Raw genomic sequence first — 19,413 nt, 5'->3', positions numbered from 1 at the left:
CTTCCACTACACTTCTCTGGTCGGGAACACGAATTGAGTTCACTTTACTTGCTGATATTTTTTCAGCATTTTTTTTAGCAGAGATGTATAAAACCAAGAGGTGAGAATCAGGACTACATGCTACAATGCAAACACAAAAAGAAGAAGACAGGCAACTAGACATCAAATCAGCTGCAGAGCTTCAGAAAAGTTCAAATCAACAGACACGAACGTGCAAAGGAAAAACAAAGGAATGCAGATTAAAGATCAGAGCTGACAAGAAGGATAACATGTCCCTTTGCTTTAGAAGGAGCAGGTTTTAGTGGATTGATTGAACACTACTTGTTAGTCACACAAGAACCAAACTGCTTCAACATCTCATCGCAGGTCATTCATCCACAAAACAAAAAAAAGCACACAACAACAACACACGTAGCAGTGCGATTTCCTCAGTTGTGGCCATGCGCTAAGTGTTTGAGTATCAGTGAGCGAGGTTAGAGAGCGGCTCAGATGTTTTGCATCAGACACAGCCCTGCTACCTCTTCTTCCATTGGAAGGCTGTGGGTCAATACTCCTATTCTGTATGATCTGTTCAGGATTGACATAACAACACACAGCTGACGTCCAGAGTCAGAACAACCATTTCAGCTTGTATATGACATGAAGCATCTGAAAACGCGTTCACAGCTCAGGACTCTGGGCTGGTTTCAGTTAAGGAGGAAAATCATGTTTATTTAGTGTGGTCCGTAAAAAGCCTGAAAGATTAAATTGTATGACACTGCCATATTTGGATCCAAACATTCAAAATAATAAGATTATATTTTTGGGAGCGATACACTACTGTGCAATGGAAATAGAAAACACTTAATGAGTCGTGAAGTCTTTGCAAAATGTCGGTTTTAATTCTAGAACTGTGTGTCGTTGTGTGTGTGCTGCTCTGCTCACCTCCCTGAGAGGGTTTTCACTGGGATGCTGAGGTGGTTGGCGCCTTCAAAGCCGACCTTCAGTGCCATCCCCTCTTTCTGCCGCCTGGACTCCGCCTCCTGGGGGGAAACAGCAGCGGAAGCAGGAATTAAAAACCAGCTGTTACTGCATCCATGCTCGTGCTTCACTATCTTTTTGGCTGGCAACTATGACATAACACTGGTTTATGATCACATGAGGCCGAGAGTAGGATGTAAAAAGAGTAAAATTAGTCTTAAAGAATGGTTCAGTGTGTGTTTGCAGCTTTGGTTGTTATGTTAAGCTATATTCAAGTTAGGACTTTAAGGTTGTGTACATCTGTGACAAAGGGCAAAGTCTGAATTTCTTCAGTATATTTTTCTAGCTGGAGTCAAAGGTTGAAGTGGTCTCACAACTTTTTTTTCCAGATTCATATAAAAGGTCACTGTTGCTCTTGACAACTGAAACATAATCAATTTAGCTTTGAGTCGAGCTATAACTGATTCAAAAGCTGGTCAGACATGTGAGGTCCCTGTGATCTTGACCTTTGACCTTTAGCTGTGAAAATCTAATCAGTTCAAGTAAATATTTGTACCAATTTTGAGGAAATTCTCTCAAGGCCTTGTTAAGATATCCCATTCATGGGGATGTGAGGTACAACTTGAAAACCTAAAGTCTCCGGCCACTGGCTGTCGCTGGTGCGAAGCCATTAAAATGAATCTTTACCAGCTTTTCGCGAGCTTTCTTTTTCTTGTCATCCTCTTTCTTCTTCTTGCTTTCTGGAATCAAGTCGTCCAGCCAGCTCATCTCTCTCTTGGTGAAGAAGAAGTCCAGAAGCTTTCGGATGAAGACCAGCGCCAGAACCTGGAGACGCAGACAAGACAAGAACTATTATCACAGGTTTCATATCAAAAATATGATAAAAACATATTTGTATTGATACTGGGAAACTGATGAAAGATTAAACAGTTCCACCACGTCGTCACCAGTCAAAAAAACAATTTCACTTTTCCTCACAGTTGTTTCTATTTGACGGTTGAGTGGGTGAGTCTTTCTGCATCTATGTCCCTATTAACTAGTTGAATCCTGTTGTAGTGAAGTGGTGACTAAATGAGAGACGTCTTTACCATCATGGGAAACACAACCGCCGCTGAAGAGGCCTTGATGACCCAGAGCAGCACCAGACAGGTGAGCTGCACCAGGGTGAAGACATGGACCTTCCACAGCGGCACATAGCGGAGATAGATCAGATCCGGCTGGTGCTTGGCCGGCATACCAAACAACTTGATCCTGTCAAAGAACTGCAGAGAGAACGAGAAGAGGAAGAGACTCAGAGAACGAGATAAGATATGCAAAGGGAGAAAAAAACACCGGAAAGATGACGGCTGACGAGGATGGGGTAAAACTCAATACATTATTCAGGAGCTGGAACACATTGAACAAAAGCTTTTAAGGATGTTGAAATATGATCAAAGGATTTGGAGCTACAGGGGCCAAACGTATCTTTACTAACAGCTTGTGACTGCTCTTGTGTTCAGAACTGAAGAGCGCATTATCTTCAAAGACCAGCAGAGGAGAGTCTTACTTGGATTCCTTTGAGGGAGGAGACACCCATGTAGAGGAAGACTCCGTACAACACTGGCATTGGAATGAACTGTGAAGAGCAGAAATCAAATGACGTGATCAATTATTCAGCTTCTGGTACAAATAAGGGAAAACATAGCAAGAGGATATATGACAGAGGTAGAAATACACTGATCATAAACATGCTTGTCCCATGTTAGACATATGACTGGAGCTGCTTTCAGACATCCAATAAATTCTTGAAATTTTTCCCATGGGCTGTAAAAGTTCCAGGGAACCAATGTGAGGATGCAGCAGGAAAAACAGTGTGTTGATGACGACTCTAAAACAAAACTGAAAACTTGTATATCCTGCATTAGCTAGGCAGCCCCGCCCCCTTGCATGAATGTTCCAGAAACTTGTCCCTACTGTGTTCCTCTTATGTGAAAGTCAAAGTCTGAAAAATGCTGGGGAAACTGGGTCATGTCTGAAAAATGCTTGTGATTTACAATAAGTGAAATCCAACAGAAGCCCAGGAGGGTGTAATATATTTCTGCAATGATTTTTCTCACCTTGAGCACTGAGGTCATGAAAACAGAACAACCCATGAGGACAAAAATCATGAACCCGGTGACGCGCTGCTCTCGGATGCCCAGGAACTTGGGCTGCTCTCCGGGGGCGGAGCAGCCGGACTCCACCTTCAGGCTGTTCACGTGGGAGATGGAGAGGACGGTCGCAGCCACGAACCACGGCAGGCCCATGATGGAGCACACACCCAGCATGATGGCCACGATCAGCAGGTCCAGGTGATAGCCACAGCCTTTCTGTAGGACACACAAGGAAACAAGTGACGGTTGAGAGATGCAAGAGCAGCGATGAGTGTTTGTCCCTGTGGAGGAAGTGTACAACAATAACAGAACTGCACAGGACAAGGAGCAAAATTGTTAACAGAATTTAATTTGCCAAAACATACTTGGAACCTTCAAAGTGGGTTGAGTTTATTTTCTAAATATCTGAAATCTAGAAATCTGAAAAACTAAAATGTTTTCTTTCTTTGAGATGAACACAAAGAGGAAGAGACAAGACTAGGTAATATTTTAGCTTCAAACAGAATACAGGATGACAGAAAGAAGTGGGAAGAGATGAGCAAAGTACAGATGATGAGGGAAGTGAAAAGGTTACAAAGAACAGACTGAAGGGAAACAAGCTGGAGGCTGAACGAATGAGCACAAGGTGAAAAGAAAATGTAAAAAGAAGAACAGGTGAACAGACAGATTTGTGGAGCGGAAATTTAGTTTAGTTGGTAAAGTCTATTACAAAATCTATTGAAAAAACAATATAATTTAACTCTCATTACAAGATTAGTACATTTATTTTGGGATAAAACCAGTTTCCAGAAAGTTGTTCTGACTCTGCAGTATCTTGGGGTTTCAATGGGGAAATTACTTGCTTTTGGCATCATTAAAAATAAGACTTTAATGTGTTTTTAATAATAGATGGCAAATACTTTATGGCTTTTTTTAATCCTTCCCTGATGCAGTTTAGATACTGCAGAGTTTTACTTTGCATTATTTGAGAGGCAACATGAGGAAAGATGCCAGGAACACTTTAAGAATGACTGTGTGTGTCTTTAAGAAAAAACTCGGGCTAAAGTAAATCTCCCCCGGCAGGTCTGACCTTGAGTTTGTGCTCCTTGCGGTTTATGATGACTGCAGTGATCTGCTGGTCCATAAAGATGAGGATGGTGCAGAGAAGGGCAGGAAGCGCAGCCACCAGCAGTGTCCACCAGGGGTTGTCTCCTAGCGGGTCCATTAGCCAGCCCCGGTTCTTTGAAGTAGGCTGCGGGCAGAAGGCAGGGATGTGCTACTTTTAGTGTTGAAGGCATAAAGGATTTATTTGAGGATAATGTGAACATTAATATGTTTAAGCAGTGAAGGTAGACATACCGCAATAAGACTATACAACTCATCCACCTCTGTCAGAGCCACCATCACAGAACTGCACTAAACCTGTCTCCTTGCACTGTGGATCCTGTACAACACTCCATATACACTTACTTCACATCATATGTGATATGTGCTCATATGCACCATATTGATATTATATATCATTTTATACAATAATATTGTCTTTTGCACACTCTGTCTACATATTCTTAGACTCTTAGTATATTATATTACCTATTGTATAGTCAAATATTTATATTCATATTCATACTTCTACTATATATCATATCATACTCTCTGTATATTCTTGTTTACGTAAGTCTATATACACATATTTATACATGTGTACATGTTATAATTACTATTATTATACCACCATTACTATTATATATACACTGTTGCTGCCATTATTACCATATACTGCTTTTATATTGGTATAATTACTATCATATACAAATATATATTATGTTATATTATATACTATATATACTGTACTATTCTTATATACTGTCTAACAATACCATTACCATCATATCATCAGTACTTTTACCATCATCTTGCCAATGCACCTTATCTATCTATTTGATTGTATTCTAACAATACCATTACCATCATATCATCAGTATTACCATCATCCTGACACTGCACCTTATCTACCTACTTTATTGTATTTTATCTTGTGCTTCTGTTTTTTATTCTTTCTACCTCAATATTTTTAATTTTATTCTATTGTATTGTATTGTATTTTATTGTATTCAAATATACCGGCTGCTATGACAACTTAATTTCCCTTCGGGGATGAATAAAGTACTCTATCTATCTATCTATCTATCTATCTATCTATCTATCTATCTATCTATCTATCTATCTATCTATCTATCTATCTATCTATCTATCTATCTATCTATCTATCTATCTATCTATTTACTTACAAAGGAATAAGGATAGACATGGTGCAATTATGTTTGACATCCATGGATTGAGATAGAAGGACAAAGTGGAACAGATGCCTACCTCGAAGCGGTCAGGAACATTCAGTTTAGGAGATGGGATTCCCATTAGATAGTCCACCAGCACCATGACCATGATGGTTATAAACACAGCAAAGTCGCTGATGGTGGAGCGCACCTGCAAACACATTCAGACATTTGATATAAGCTTGTGTGCTACTTTCTACTGTGTGTCAAATGTCATATTAATTACATGTGTGTCGACAGTAACAGCTCAGACAAAACCAGCAGCTGCCTACACAGAACACCAAGTGATAACAGAGAAGCTGCTGAAGTGTGGGAGGATGCAACAGGATCTTCTCTTTGTGTGCATGACACTGCTCCTGCCTACTGATGACTGATGCGTTGTAAACATTTACATAGTGTCAGAGGATTTTATACAGTATAGACAGACACACTCTTGCAGTCACAGAAACCTAGAAAACATCTTATTTAAATATGAATTTACATTACTTACTGAACTCCAAGGTGTTAAAATCCACTCTTTGTGTTGTTGACGGTAAAATAAAACAGGTGCACATAACAAATCTCACCCTGGTGGGGAAATATCTCTCCGTCTTGAATTGCTTGAAGAAGGAGCAGAGGAAGAAGGTGGTGAAGAAGAGGATGATCGACCAGAAGAGAACATCTGGGATGTAGGGACCATGGTGACCACAGGCGGGACCCTCAAACTCCCCCTCGAGCGTTTGACACATCTGGAGAAGAAGGACGAATTATTGAAAAGTAAAATATTGTAAAGTGAAATCAGTACAAGTATGTGAATGTGCCTGATTAATTCAGTAGGAATCAGTGAGTGAGTGGAATGATCGTACTGAGTAATAGTGGCTGAGGATTTCTGTTTGAATCCTTTACATGTGACGCAGTGTGGGTGTAATTACAGCCCGTGACACTAGAGGTCGCCGTGTGCTTCCCTCACCGAAACACTGAGGCTGCTCCACGGGACAGAGTCTGGTTCGTAACCCGACTGATTCCACTTCTGCTCATGCTCGTACGTGACATTGGCTGGTGGAGCGCACTGACACCTGAGGAGCAGAGAACAAATCAATTCTCAAACTTGATCCTATGCAGAAAAACGTCTAGGTTCATTCTGACTTCAAAACACAGGCTGCAGTATAAGTTATGTTTTTAAATGTGTTCTTTTGAAAGGGAGTAATTAAAATTTAAGCTCTGTGGAACATCTTGAGCGAACACAATTACAGTGTTCAGCAACAAAGGCAGAGGGTTCCTAATGAGATAGTATTGAGATTTGGGGGGTGCTGATTTGGTCATAGAAGAAATCTATTTGGCTAAGAAGGTTTTAAACCTTTTTGGGGGAACTCTGACATTGCCTGGGCATATCTTCTATACTATAGGTCACAGACAAATAGTTATCATATGTATTTTAAGGTAATTTACAGCTTCACATTTTATCTAAGTAGTATAATATAATAAATCAAATTAACAGCTTTATGAGTGATTCTAATAGTTAAAAGAGAACTTCAAATATCACCAATTGTAGTTTATATTGCATCAACGACTCAAAAAGTTAGTTTTTTGAGTCGTGGCTCCAAATAAGTTCTTGGTTCTTAGTTTAAGAATCACAGAGGGAAAAAAAAACATTTAAAAACTGTGTAAATGTTACTCACGAATACAGAGTCAGATTGTCCAACTCGTTGTGCATGTTGACCGGGAAGTGCTCCCCCAAGTGAAACAGCTTCTCCAGAGCCTCGTAGATGAAGATGATGCAGATGAGCGCGGCGAAGGCCTCCTCCGTGAATCTGGTGATGTAGCAGACCAGGGAGCTGGCGTCCGTCGCCACCAGGACGAGACACAGGAAGGCCGTCCACAGGCCGATGCTGGTTCGCAGTGACAGGTAGGAGAGGCCATAGTCGCTAGGGGAGAAAGGCAAAGACGACATGGAAAGAGGTAAACATATGCAGCAATACATTGCAAGGATGCCAAGGATTTTATTATTATATTAAACGACTATTTCATCTTCATAGCAAAGGTAAACTTGCTTGGACATACGTGCAGAACTTGAAGAGGATCTTCTCAAACACTAAAACGGGCCCCGTGCTGCCAAGGATAGTGAGGGGCTGGCCCGAGAAGAGGGAGTAGGCCACGCCCGTCAGCGACGCCCCAAACAGAGACTCGATGGCACTCTGTCGACACAGAGGAGAGGGGGGGCGTGAGGGAATGAGAAATAGAGGATGGGGGAGATGAAATCACGCAAAGGAGGATCGAGAGGTGAGGGCTGAGGGAGAGAAGGAGAGAGATGATTCACAGAGACGGGTTTTGATTAAACAGACACTGGCCTGCGACTGAGAATAGAGACGAACTGTTTGCATGTTTCCACTCGGCTGACTTGTCCAAAGTCATATCTCTGTGGAGCTCCCGCCTGCTGAGTTTACTCAGACGCATCACACACACCAGCACACAGAGCGTCCCCATGCCAACAGTCCCCGGTCTAGTATGGACAGTAAAAAAAAAAGGCAGAAACCCTATAGAATAGATTACAGTGTGATAACAGATTAGTGCACGGGAGGATGAATAATTATCACACCCTTTTTTTAGCCAGTGAATAGAGACCTCCCAGTGAAAGACATGGGCTCAGATGAGTCTATAACAGAACTCTGATGTGGGTGAGAGATAAACTTGTCACACTAAATTAGCTGCTTTATTAAAAAAAGTGACAAATTGGGTAATCAGAAAATGACAATGTGCGTCTTTGTTGTGAAACAGTAAGGATGTTATTAACTAGGATGGACCATAGGCTTTATATAAAGATGTGGGACACGTCTTCGCTTCCTCCCACTTTACAGCAAAGAAGCAAAACTACCCTGGATGAGCAGTGATCAATAGGGATCATGGGATTGAGCCATGAAAGAAATAATTAAAACCAAATTGACTAGGAAAATGATCAGTTTGACATTCAGCAGTGGAACAACCCCAATGAACAGAAACCATCTTTGTGAAAATTGGTGTTATTTGACTTTTTAGTATGTCCCAATGTACCATCTGCTAACAGGAAGGAGGCAAGGTTCCCATGTGTTGTATGTTCGTGTTTACAGATGGTTAAATATCACGGTGAAGTTTTCAGACTCACTATGTTGCCTTTGGTCGCCTCTCCCAGCAGACCTCCAAATGTGATGACGGGGGACATGCAGGCGCAATACAGGAAGAGGACGGAGGCGAGACACTGCAGACTGAAGGAGTCCCGGATGTCGCTCCAGTAGAACGGTGCTTTCCGCTTGATGTCCCAGATCAGACCCCCGAATATCCTGACGAGGACAGAGGGAGATTTTAAAGTTCACATACTATTGGTGGCACCGTCACTGAAAATATACACATCAGAGTAAGCATCACATAAACAACACAACCAATTAGGTAAATGGTTAAAAACATTTATCATTAAAGTAGAATGAATTCCCATTCTTACGATGTGTAAATTCCTGTTGGTCTGTTTATAGATGAAATCAGTTTAATGCAGCGTGTTTGATAACATAAGGTGATTCAAAATGCTTATTTTCTATTTTCACATGGTTAATTGGGGAGAAATGTTTTTTGCCTCTGGTCGTTTCCCTGAAAAACAATTCTTCCACCAAATTATTTCAATCCAGACATCGTTTGCCTTGGATCAACTTAACATAATTACTCCCTATCCACACTTCCTCTCTCTGGTTCTGCTTTTATTTTTAAACTTTGCCTTGGAGAGATTGGTTTAATAAATCCATTTCTCACCTTGCATATCCCCATCCCCCCCCCCTCTTCTGCGACACCTGAACAATTGCTCGGCTGTGATGTCTTCTTCCATTTTCTTTTACCAGACACCTCTGGAATTCCTCTATCTCCTGCTTCAACAACCTCCTTTCTCTGTGCCTCCTTTTAATGTGAACCCTGATTTTCTCTGAGCTTTTCTTTAAATTAGCTCCTTGCGACTCCCCACACGCCTCAGTCCCAGAATAGCTTCCTCTCACAGTAGCGGTGAAACGCAGAGTGAATCTGTAAATAATACAGGGCCTCTCGACTGGTGTGTTTGTGTGTCTGTGCTGAGTGCGTGCGTCTGTCTGAGGTTTTAAAATAAACACATTGTCCTCGCCGTGTGACCTGGACTCCAGAGACCCAGCAGGAGATATCCATAAATGTCAGCATCTAAGGTAGGTACTGCGTGGTAGAAAAACATCTGCACACATCATCGATTTTACGATTCTAGGCTCGGGATGTGTGAGGAATCCAAATTCTCTGATTGAAAAATGTCGCTTACAGATCAAGTATGACTGCTGTCTACTGTATAAACATATTGCAAAAATTCCTCAGCTAATGTCTTGTGATAAATCTCATCATAATCTTCATTATTCTTGCCACAAATAAGTGTCTGCAACTAAAGAAGATAAAATGAGGTCTTTGGTCTCTTAAATGAGCTTTTTCCTGCGGCTCTTGTTGTCAGCAGGCACTTGTCTGAGTGTGATCAACATGATGTATTACACATGTCTACTTACTGAATAATGAACTTGTTAATTCCACTAGGGTATGCATTTAATTATCAAATGTTTCTTTGTCAACACAATTCTCAAGTGGTATTAATAAATTATTCGAGTGAGTGACGTCCTCCTGCTTCAACAAATGATCGTTTGAAGTTGTTCACACTCACATCCCCGTCCTCTGCAGCTCAGGTCCTGATTCATGTTCCTCTTCCTTTTCCAAGTCTCCGGCTTGGGACGCAGACCCGTTGAGCGTGGTTGGTATCTTCCTCTTCATCTGCAGATCAAAAGACGTCTATATATGTAACATGGCTCCATGCAATGAAATCCCTTCGCTGTCATGATGCTTTTAATCCATAAGAGGGCACTCTGCTTGTGACTATAGAGGTGAGAATTAAAAGGATATGTACTTAAATAAAAGTCAGTGATGTCAACTTCTAGATTAGGACAAGACTTGCACACATCATTCAAGGTCAAATAAGTGTCTATTGTGTTAGTGTGCAGCTGGGTAATGATTTCTGCACCAATACCAGCCAGGCAAATCTCTATAGGTTGGTTGTGCATTGTAATTTAATTTACTTTTACCCACTTTAAGGTTATTTAACACCAACTTTGACATAGAGGTCCACTGACCTGAGATGGGACATTCTTGGGGGGCTCGATCCGAATCGTGGGATCCCATTCTCCAGGAGGCAGGACAGTCACTTGATCCAGGAACTCGTCAATCCCCGAGAGGAGATCCGTTCGGTCTTTGGCTTTGTACGCCACATCATGGAAGATCTACAAAATCATTATTATTAGCACTTTATCTCTGTACAAGTTAAATTATTCACAACGAAAGCAAGAGCGAGGGCAGTGCAGCAAAGAATAGAACACCACCAGCACATCATGCATCTTAAATCCACCAAAAAAATCTGATAATTCCTTTGACAGTTTAATGAGGCGATTGTCAAGATAAAAATGAATAAATACTAATTAGATTCTAGCTCGTACCTCATCTGTCATGAGTGTGGCCATTGATCTGCCAATTTCATGGTACTGTGGGCCTTTGCCGTGAGGACCCAGAAGCAGGAATAGAAACCTTTGAACAAGATGCAGTCATAATCAAATTCACCATACACCACAGTAACTACAACACTCATCACAACAAAATGCACTGTAGTCACTTAATCACGCACTGTGGCATTAAATCAGTTTCATTATTCCTCACTAAAATTGTCTTGTTTCCTTCTTGTAAAACTTGTGCAAAGATGATTTTTCATAATAATGATACCTGCATTCTGGCAGGCTAGTAGTCTAATAACTCATTAAAGTCTGATGATGATATCCATCAGTTTCTATTCAATGTACCTCGTGGGGACAGGCACCTCTGTGAGGCCCGTGATCAGGACCGCAGGAGACAGCCGTACAAAGGCAATAATGGGCTTCTCCAGGAAGTCCACTTCTCCCACCAGCACGTTGGATGCCTCGGCACCCGGAGGAATCTTTTTCATGAAGTTCATGTCCACCTAAAACCGTAAAGGACCAATGAAATTGAGGAATTAGATACGCTGACAAACCCTAATGAGAAAACAGAGCAAATACTGAGACCAAGAAGAGGAAGTTGTGCTAAAGAATAAGAGACTTCAGGTCACGGGAAGCGCAACAGAAGTTTACACATGCAGATAGAGAAGAAGAATGTAGAGGATGGCAGCAGGTCGTTAGCTATGATAGCGAATGAGATGAGGAAAGTTAGTAGCTATCCTAAGAACTACATAGTACTGAGCAAAGATTGTCTGTTGCAGTGATGCATTTCTCATCATGTTCCCTGAATAAATATCTCTCGAGTACAAGGGCTAAATAGATTCGAGAGGGGGAAACATTTTTTAAATCGCTGTGAAGCAAATACTGTGTCTCCATCCCTCTTTTGTATTTTGTGACTCATGTTTAAACATAAAGCATCACATAATGGGAGCCATTTTTTTATGGAATACCAACTGAAAAATGGTTGGATGGATGACGGCCATGAGAGGGAGGAATGTTTAAAGCTAAACACAGTTACACAACCGCAGTTTAGACTTTTATTCTGATTATTAATTCTTAGTCTGTTGCAGGCGAAGCAATGACTGAAGCTGCTCTTCATGGAGCCCAGAAAGAAAGAGCCGATGTGTCAGGTCACATGGGCTCTCCAACTCAGGCCACTGAAATGACTGTGAACGTCCAGAAACTGAAGCAAAACACAGATGGACTTGGTCATGGGCCCCTCCACCATGAGAGACAGTTTCTGTGCTCAGTACTGTGGCTAGGTTACCTTGCTGAAGTCGACACTGCTGCTTTCTCTACTGACCCCTACTTTGGATGGCCTCCTCTCCACCGGCTTATTGCCATCCAGGTTGTTCGGGACGGAGTTCGGAGACGCCAAGGGTCCTGGGAGGAGCGGGGGGGGGGGGGGGGGGGGGGGAGGGAGACACAGAACAGTGTTGGACAGTGTGTAAGGACTTCAGAGGAAATAACCAGCAGCAAAAAGCGGTGCGGTTTACGATTACATGCCAAACGTGACGTCATTATTAAATGTCTTTTGTTTTTTTTTGTTTTTCCTCCCTAATCAGATTTTCATCAGGAACAACTGGAAAAAAGTTAGAAGCAGTTTAATAGTGGTGTTTAATCTCTCTGGGTAAACTAACCTTTAAAAATGAAAACTTGCTATTTTTATATATTCTTTGGTTATTTAAAATGTGAAGAAATGTGACCATATTAAATATGTACAGTTAATTATACTCCTCAGCCCTGGATGATGTTTCTACCAACCAGGATACATCCGGTTCATTTCTCCATTATTCACTTTGAGATCCAATCAAATGACAAAACTTTATCCTGCTAATTTCTTTACACATGAATGGGAAGAGAACCGGTTTGTTCTTGTACAAGGTGGTGAACTGCATTCCATAAGCTGAGATAAAAAATACAGTTCTGATCAAACTTATAAGATATAGACTTGTTTAACCTATTAAAGTTGAAGTTTAAAACTTTACATCTTTGGCTGAGAGTGTAATGATGTCTTTCCACCACTACCGTCACCAGCTGGATGTGATGGTTTCCTACAGGACTCAGCACACTGTGATGGCTCAGCTACACTGAAGGTATTTTGGACTCAGCTCTGTTGCCGTCTGATTCCTGTCTGTTAAGCTCATTACTCTGGTGCTTAAGTCCGTCCTGCTTAGCTTGAATTTATGTCAGCTTTGAGCTATATCTGAGTGGACTTGTTTGATATGCCTGACGATTCACCCTCCTCCCGACAACTGCGAAAATTGCAGACACGCTTCAACACCGCTTAAGTCATTTGAGCCGAACCAGACACAGGAAACGCTAGCACTTGAGGGGACATGAGAGCGGGAGGTGAAATGAGGGAGTAATGTGTTGGATCAGAGAATAGCATATTAACACTATTCCCTGAAATCCTGAAGTAACGCTTCTTTTACCAGGTTTTTACCACATTTATGTTCACAAATTTCATTTTTTTGCCATGAAGAAAAAAAAACAACTAAATACATTTATAACAGCTTAAGTATTGTGCCACAATTTCATCTAGAAATAATCCCAAATTTAATTGTGCCGTTTTTCCATCCATGCATTTTGGCCAGTAAGCCACACCTCTGAACTGTACCCTGTGGATGCTGGGTAGCTGCGATGGCTGAACAGGAGCATGATTGCTCACATACCCCACAAAGCCTCTTGGAATAAGGGGGGGATTATCTAAGGTTGAGTCCGTAAACAAACTTCATTCAGGAAGGCTAAGCCCTGGAATGCTCCCTCATACCAACCCTTGAAACAGTGGTTTGACACTTCTCATTCATATGCAATGAGGGAAAAAGAGTCAACCCGATAACAATTTAGGAGAATATATGTGTGGCTGGTTGCACTGGGACCATTCATTCTCATTTTATAAAGTATATCTGTCTAGTAGCTGCAGGGAAGTGTTTAGTCAGTGAGTGTGATCTACTGCCGGTAATCTACAGCTCTTCAGCTAGGAATCAGTTCTCCACAGTTTCTGATTAGATCTGTTTCTCCCCCAGGACTTCAGAGTCAGTGTGTTCACTGCCTGATTATGTATAACTAAGCTATGGACAACTCAGTCCTGTTCACGTGCACGTCAAATAACTTTTAAGAAGATCTACAGCATGTCGCTGCCCAGCCGTCTATTTGGAACCTGTAAGCCAGCTATTCTTGGCATCCGGGCAAATTCCTCTACGTGACACATTTTCCTGTCTAACACTTCATCCCTGTTTAACGAATGCTAGTCACCAGTGCTGTACAACAGTTCGAACAACTTACAGAGCAAATTATTAAACTGTGACGATGAAGGCTTAAACTCCCCCCCCCCCCTCGAATAACCCACACGCTGATGTCAAGATGCGTCCCACTTGGGAAACACTGTGTATTTTCCTAGAAGGGGTACAATTACAGAAGCTCGTCGGCTATAATAAGACCACCCCAACCTTTTCAGATTCAACTCCCGCCAAGTGATCACTGCTTTTAATGACCCACACTTTGAAATGGAGCCATTCCCAGAGCGGAGCAAACAGACGGCACAAGCACACGCACACGGTCTAATTATAAACTGACATGGCTTGGTTTGGGAAGAACAAAAAGTCACTGTAGTTGCCCCCTGTGATAGCAGCAACACGCCCACCCTGGTCTCAGGCTTTTATTGAGCCCGGGCTGCTGGCACACGATGCCGTCGGAGCATTCGGGTAAAAGAATGTTTGTTCAGGAATTGATGAAGAAAAAGAGCAGGGGAGCCAAATGATCCGATGGGAAAAGAACAAGTTGCATGAATGTTGTATTTGTGTGTACTTGAAATGAGACAGGCACCCGAGGATGAAACTGAAAGGATGTTTTAGATCAGTCTCTCTCTACACATCGTAACAAAAGCTTAATGACTTCACAGTTGGGGATTTTATGAGCAGCTATCTGCAGCAATTAAATGCCCAATCCAATTATATATTTAATAAAGTGGGCCTTGTTGTTTGCGATCTACCAAAAAGGCCCCAATGAACATAATACATTGCTTCAAGTGAACAGCATTAGAAATAAACAGCAGCCAGTCGTTCAATTAATGATAATCTACAGTGAGAGAGAATCTCAACACGTAAAACCAGAGCAGCTTGACATTAGAAGAATGAAACTCCTGGAGTTCAAGCAAAATGTGGAGATACAAGACTATTTTAAGGATCTAAGCGAAACTTCTAAACTGCCTAGGCCAAGTTCATCAAAGTGTTATCCAAATCCACTCTACTTTACAGTTTCTTGTGAATGCCTCAACACTGTTGTACATTGTCCTTTAATTATTTGCCACTGTGTTTTGTGCGTTACATGCAATAAACCAATCAGAGAACACATCTGACCACGTACCTCTAAAAAAAAATGTCCCTCTGTCACTTAAGATTTAATGCAAGGGGCAAAAAGGAACAATGTGATAAAGTGATTCCTACTAAGAGATCCTACATGAAACGACCTGAATGAGAAGCTTAACATAGAGTAAAACATCCCAGGACGCATGATGAAGTGTACGACAGACACACCAGAATATCTCGAAGGCGACCATGCAATCACAATGAAGGGGGGTGGGAACGGGGACATGGCCCAGCAAGGCAAAGATGCTGAGAAATGTCTTGTATGTGGGGAAACCGATTTTGAATGGCAAAGGGAACTATAAGGAGTTTTCAGGAAAGCAAGAGCGACAGTGGAATAGACAGACACAGAGAAGGAAGAGAAGCAAGAATCAGGAGGCGGAGGAGAGAGGTGTTAACAACTTTGTGGATAATAAACAGTGGGGTCTTAGCAACTGAGCCTTGCTGTGGGTTATTGATGAGATGGCCGCATGGTTGGAGCAATACAAGTTAACGGGGAGCAGAGCTTTCATGCTAGTGCTAGTGTTCTCTGTTCAAGCCGTGACTCACACTGGCAGGCTACACAGATATTTGCCTTCTAAGGGCAGCATCTCGAGGCCCTGGGATGCCGAGGATGCCCGTCGGCTGAGCCGTGGCGACGCCGCCTCGTCTTCTGTAGAGTGCTGTGGGTCGTCGTCCTCGGGAGGCGAGACCACCACCTCCGGGATGCCATGAGGGCCGGGGCCTGTGCCACGGGTGCGCGGCGGGCTTTGGGAGGAGCGCCGGAAGAAAGCAGGGGTACTTTGTGGGGTGGTGTGGGGCGAGAGACCTGGGGCGGACCCAGTGTTGGAGTAAGAAGAGGGCAGGAGGTGGTTGAGCAGGACGGAGACTCGGGACTCTCGTCTCTGGGACAGGTTGGACACAGAGGAGGATACTCCTGGCTTGTGGAGAGAAAGACGGGAAGAGGACAGGCCCTCTCCTAACAGAGGAGACAATGGCAAAAAAAAGGAGAGAAGAGAGAGGGGAGAGAGAACAGGAGGGAAAGAAGGAAAAGGAATAAGGGATGGAGCCGAGAGAAAAAACACATGAAGAAGAAACACATCACAGGAATGGTATCTGGTTGGGGACAGGGCCGGAAGGGGGGGGCAGCAAGAGCGTGGCAGAGCTGGAGAGATTGGTGCTTTGCAGAAACGTGAGCAGAAAGCGAGGTTGAGAGCAGGGGACACTAAGGATGGGTTTGTGATGCATGTGGGAGGGTCTGCACCACTGTGTGACTCAACTCCAAACAAACCAATGGCGTGGCGTGACTGAACTGAGGCACAGGTCTGAGTTCAGCTTGCATGCAGGTGGGGGGGACTTAGCACAATGTCAGTGCACTGTAAGCAAACAGGTGCTCCACTGCAGACAGGCGTGAATCACGGTGCCGGTCACGCAACTTTCACACTCCGACTACCACCATCACCGACCATTAATGTAGAACCTTTCACAAGTGCATTGCAGGTTTGATGTCATGACAGTGGAAGCCCAGCGAGAACTACACACATACACAGAAGTGGGGAATGTGATATTTCCTTTCATTCTTTAAACCTCAGGCCGGAGCCCAGGATCGTAAAATGCAGAACATACATTATCACCACTGTGGCCATGCCCAATCAAAAACACACAATGCAGGTTAAGCAATATTTCATGGTCACCTTATGTAATGAAAACACTCATTACTTCAAATCCCAAAGCCAGGCCAGCAGTACAGGTTAGCACAATCATTAGCACCCCGATTTCTCTTTCGCTAAGGGAACCCACCGCTTCAATACGGATCGTTCTCCAGATTTTACTCACTTTTGCCTTCCACCTTCTATGCTGGCATTGAGGGATTTGAACAGGGAAGTTTTAGCGACAGTTTCCCGGGGGGGTTGGTGGAAAAGAGTGGAGGAAAAAGAAATGCGAGTGCGTCAAAAGGAATCTCACCGTTTCTCTCAAGCAAGAGCGGGTCAGAGTGTTTTTTGCCTATGTCAGCGATGGAGCGCACCAGAGGGATGCGGTTGCTGAGCTTCCTCTCGTTCTGGTGGTGGTGCTTCTTCAGCATGGCTTCTCGCACCTGGAAACGGAGCTCCTCCTTCAGCTGGCCCGACGCCACCATGCTGTCTATCAACATGTCTGAGTCGGACAAAAGCAGGACCACAAACACACACAGAGAACATTGAAGTCATGAATGGGGCATTGAAATTGATATTATTAGACTAATGAATAACTCAATTTTTATAATTCATGATAAATTCATCCATTCCATGTACCTGCGATATCCTCGATGGTGTTGGCTCTCATATCCAGCATGACAGTGCCGTTGAGTATACAGCTCCGTAGCTCAAATAAGCTGTGTAGCGACAGTGTGGCCACGTAGGGTTTACTCCACCTCTCACCACCATCCTCCACATCCTCCTCAAACTTCAGCCATCTGCAGGGAACGGAGAAAAAAAATTTCTTCAATCTTCTGATGATAATTAACAAAGAAAATGTGTAAACGTGTCTTGCATTATTTCAAGAACATGTCGTTTCTGTCTCATGTTCCCCAGTTAAATGACAAATTCAAATCTCACTTTTCGGAGCACAGTGAAAAGCTGCAAACTGAGTGAGTCATCTTCCAAATCGGTCCCTTACTACACACACAAGTTTTATCAGGAAGGGAACAATCTCTGAAATACCAGCCAAGACACGTCTACAAAATAAAACTCAAAGTTCTTAATAAAACTAAAAAGCTCCCCGGTGAGGTGATGCTTGTGGGAATAAAAAAGCAGAAGGAAAGTATTTCGGTATTTCTGCACATTCGAAGAGATACAGTAAATAGAAGTACGAAACCAATCCATATGTGGTCTGAAGTTGTTTTGCTGACCTGGCAGTCTCCTTCCATTCAGTGGCATTGTTGCCGTCTCTGAAGGAGAGCTCGTCCAGCTCAGTGAAGAGGTCATGGGGGACGTGCTCCAGGTCATCGTCCTCTGTACCCAAGATGAACTGGACCCTTTGGGAGGGAGTGTCTGGACACAGGGTGGTCAGAGGACAAAGATCAGATTTATATTGTTTACAGTGATAACAGCTAAATAATCAAAGCAGGATGTGTTATTAAAGGTATCCTGAGGAGACCTGGGTGAAATGACCCACAGGCCAGGGTTTAACGCTATTTCACAGATTAACAGAAATGCTGTAATGAGTCTAGTAATGCAGCAAAGTGCCAGGAAATGCAACATAGAAGAAGTTAAACTAGTACAAATGGTTACAAATAATACTGTTCCAAATTCTTTCTAAGGGAGGAAGTGTATTTTTTTTATTGTCTTAAATACACACAATGCTTTTAGCTGGGAATTCTGTCAATGTAAACACATTTTGATGGCTGATTGAATTAAATAGTAGACATCAGGACATCTGGAACCAGAGAATAAACGGAAATGGATATGACATATTACAATAAAATGCAAGAGGGAGACAGAAATGGAAATGATTGGAAGTTATAAGTGTGCGTGTCTCAGCAAAATTTGGGCTTTGTGATAATATTTTGGCACAAGCATTAGGTCTTACTGTGTGGGCGCAGAAAAAAATCTTTTAACTGAATATTCATCTTATAAACCATGATGCACTGAGCCCTCAGTAGGAGCTTAAAATGATGTACGACTGTCGTTATCATTCACGGCATCGTTAGGGTACCAATGAGTCCTGCAGCTGATTCAGCAACTTCTCACACAAACTCGTGCACATGGTCCTGAAAATGTCAGTCTTCAATCAGTGTCAGAGGCTGGCTTCCTGTGGCCTTTAATGCCTCTTAGAGCTGAATGTTTTATTCAAGACTGTTTGAAAGCAGAGAAACGCTACGTTAACTAAGATGGGACTTATTAAGGGCCTGTTTTAACTTCTAATTTAAAACTATTCGCAAGAGAATTATTGTTTCAGTTCAAAGTCCTGTATAATAAAATCACAAGATAACCCCCAACCTATACAAAGATATTAAAAGTATACAGAGTCAGGTCTATCTAATCTGGACTGCAAGGGTTTGTGTTTATTATCCGAGACGAGTCCAGAGTCCTGAACAGTAGAACTGAAGAAGTGACTGGTGTTTCTTTAGTAAAATAGTCTGGGGGATTTCCTGTGCTATGCTTGG

General features: G+C 42.5%; 1 protein-coding gene across 1 annotated transcript in view; it reads right to left on the bottom strand.

The window, feature by feature from the left end:
* The window catches only part of LOC133025895 (sodium bicarbonate cotransporter 3-like), a 36,115-nt gene that overhangs the window by 2,949 nt on the left and 13,753 nt on the right, over window positions 1-19,413 (bottom strand). The window contains exons 4-24 of the mRNA XM_061092686.1: window positions 18,157-18,298; window positions 17,561-17,721; window positions 17,274-17,423; window positions 15,937-16,248; window positions 12,191-12,321; window positions 11,251-11,408; window positions 10,894-10,981; window positions 10,534-10,680; window positions 10,071-10,177; window positions 8,526-8,700; window positions 7,448-7,581; window positions 7,066-7,311; window positions 6,357-6,462; window positions 5,974-6,135; window positions 5,445-5,558; window positions 4,162-4,323; window positions 3,057-3,308; window positions 2,507-2,575; window positions 2,049-2,222; window positions 1,648-1,785; window positions 925-1,022 (exon numbers count right to left, since the gene is read on the bottom strand). Of these exons, the coding sequence (XP_060948669.1) occupies window positions 925-1,022; window positions 1,648-1,785; window positions 2,049-2,222; window positions 2,507-2,575; window positions 3,057-3,308; window positions 4,162-4,323; window positions 5,445-5,558; window positions 5,974-6,135; window positions 6,357-6,462; window positions 7,066-7,311; window positions 7,448-7,581; window positions 8,526-8,700; window positions 10,071-10,177; window positions 10,534-10,680; window positions 10,894-10,981; window positions 11,251-11,408; window positions 12,191-12,321; window positions 15,937-16,248; window positions 17,274-17,423; window positions 17,561-17,721; window positions 18,157-18,298 (3,226 nt within the window). The remainder of the gene's footprint in view (window positions 1-924; window positions 1,023-1,647; window positions 1,786-2,048; window positions 2,223-2,506; window positions 2,576-3,056; window positions 3,309-4,161; window positions 4,324-5,444; window positions 5,559-5,973; window positions 6,136-6,356; window positions 6,463-7,065; window positions 7,312-7,447; window positions 7,582-8,525; window positions 8,701-10,070; window positions 10,178-10,533; window positions 10,681-10,893; window positions 10,982-11,250; window positions 11,409-12,190; window positions 12,322-15,936; window positions 16,249-17,273; window positions 17,424-17,560; window positions 17,722-18,156; window positions 18,299-19,413) is intronic.

Source organism: Limanda limanda, chromosome 19 (assembly GCF_963576545.1).
Source record: "Limanda limanda chromosome 19, fLimLim1.1, whole genome shotgun sequence".
Classification (NCBI taxonomy): domain Eukaryota; kingdom Metazoa; phylum Chordata; class Actinopteri; order Pleuronectiformes; family Pleuronectidae; genus Limanda; species Limanda limanda.
This window is presented reverse-complemented; position numbering and strand designations above follow the sequence as displayed.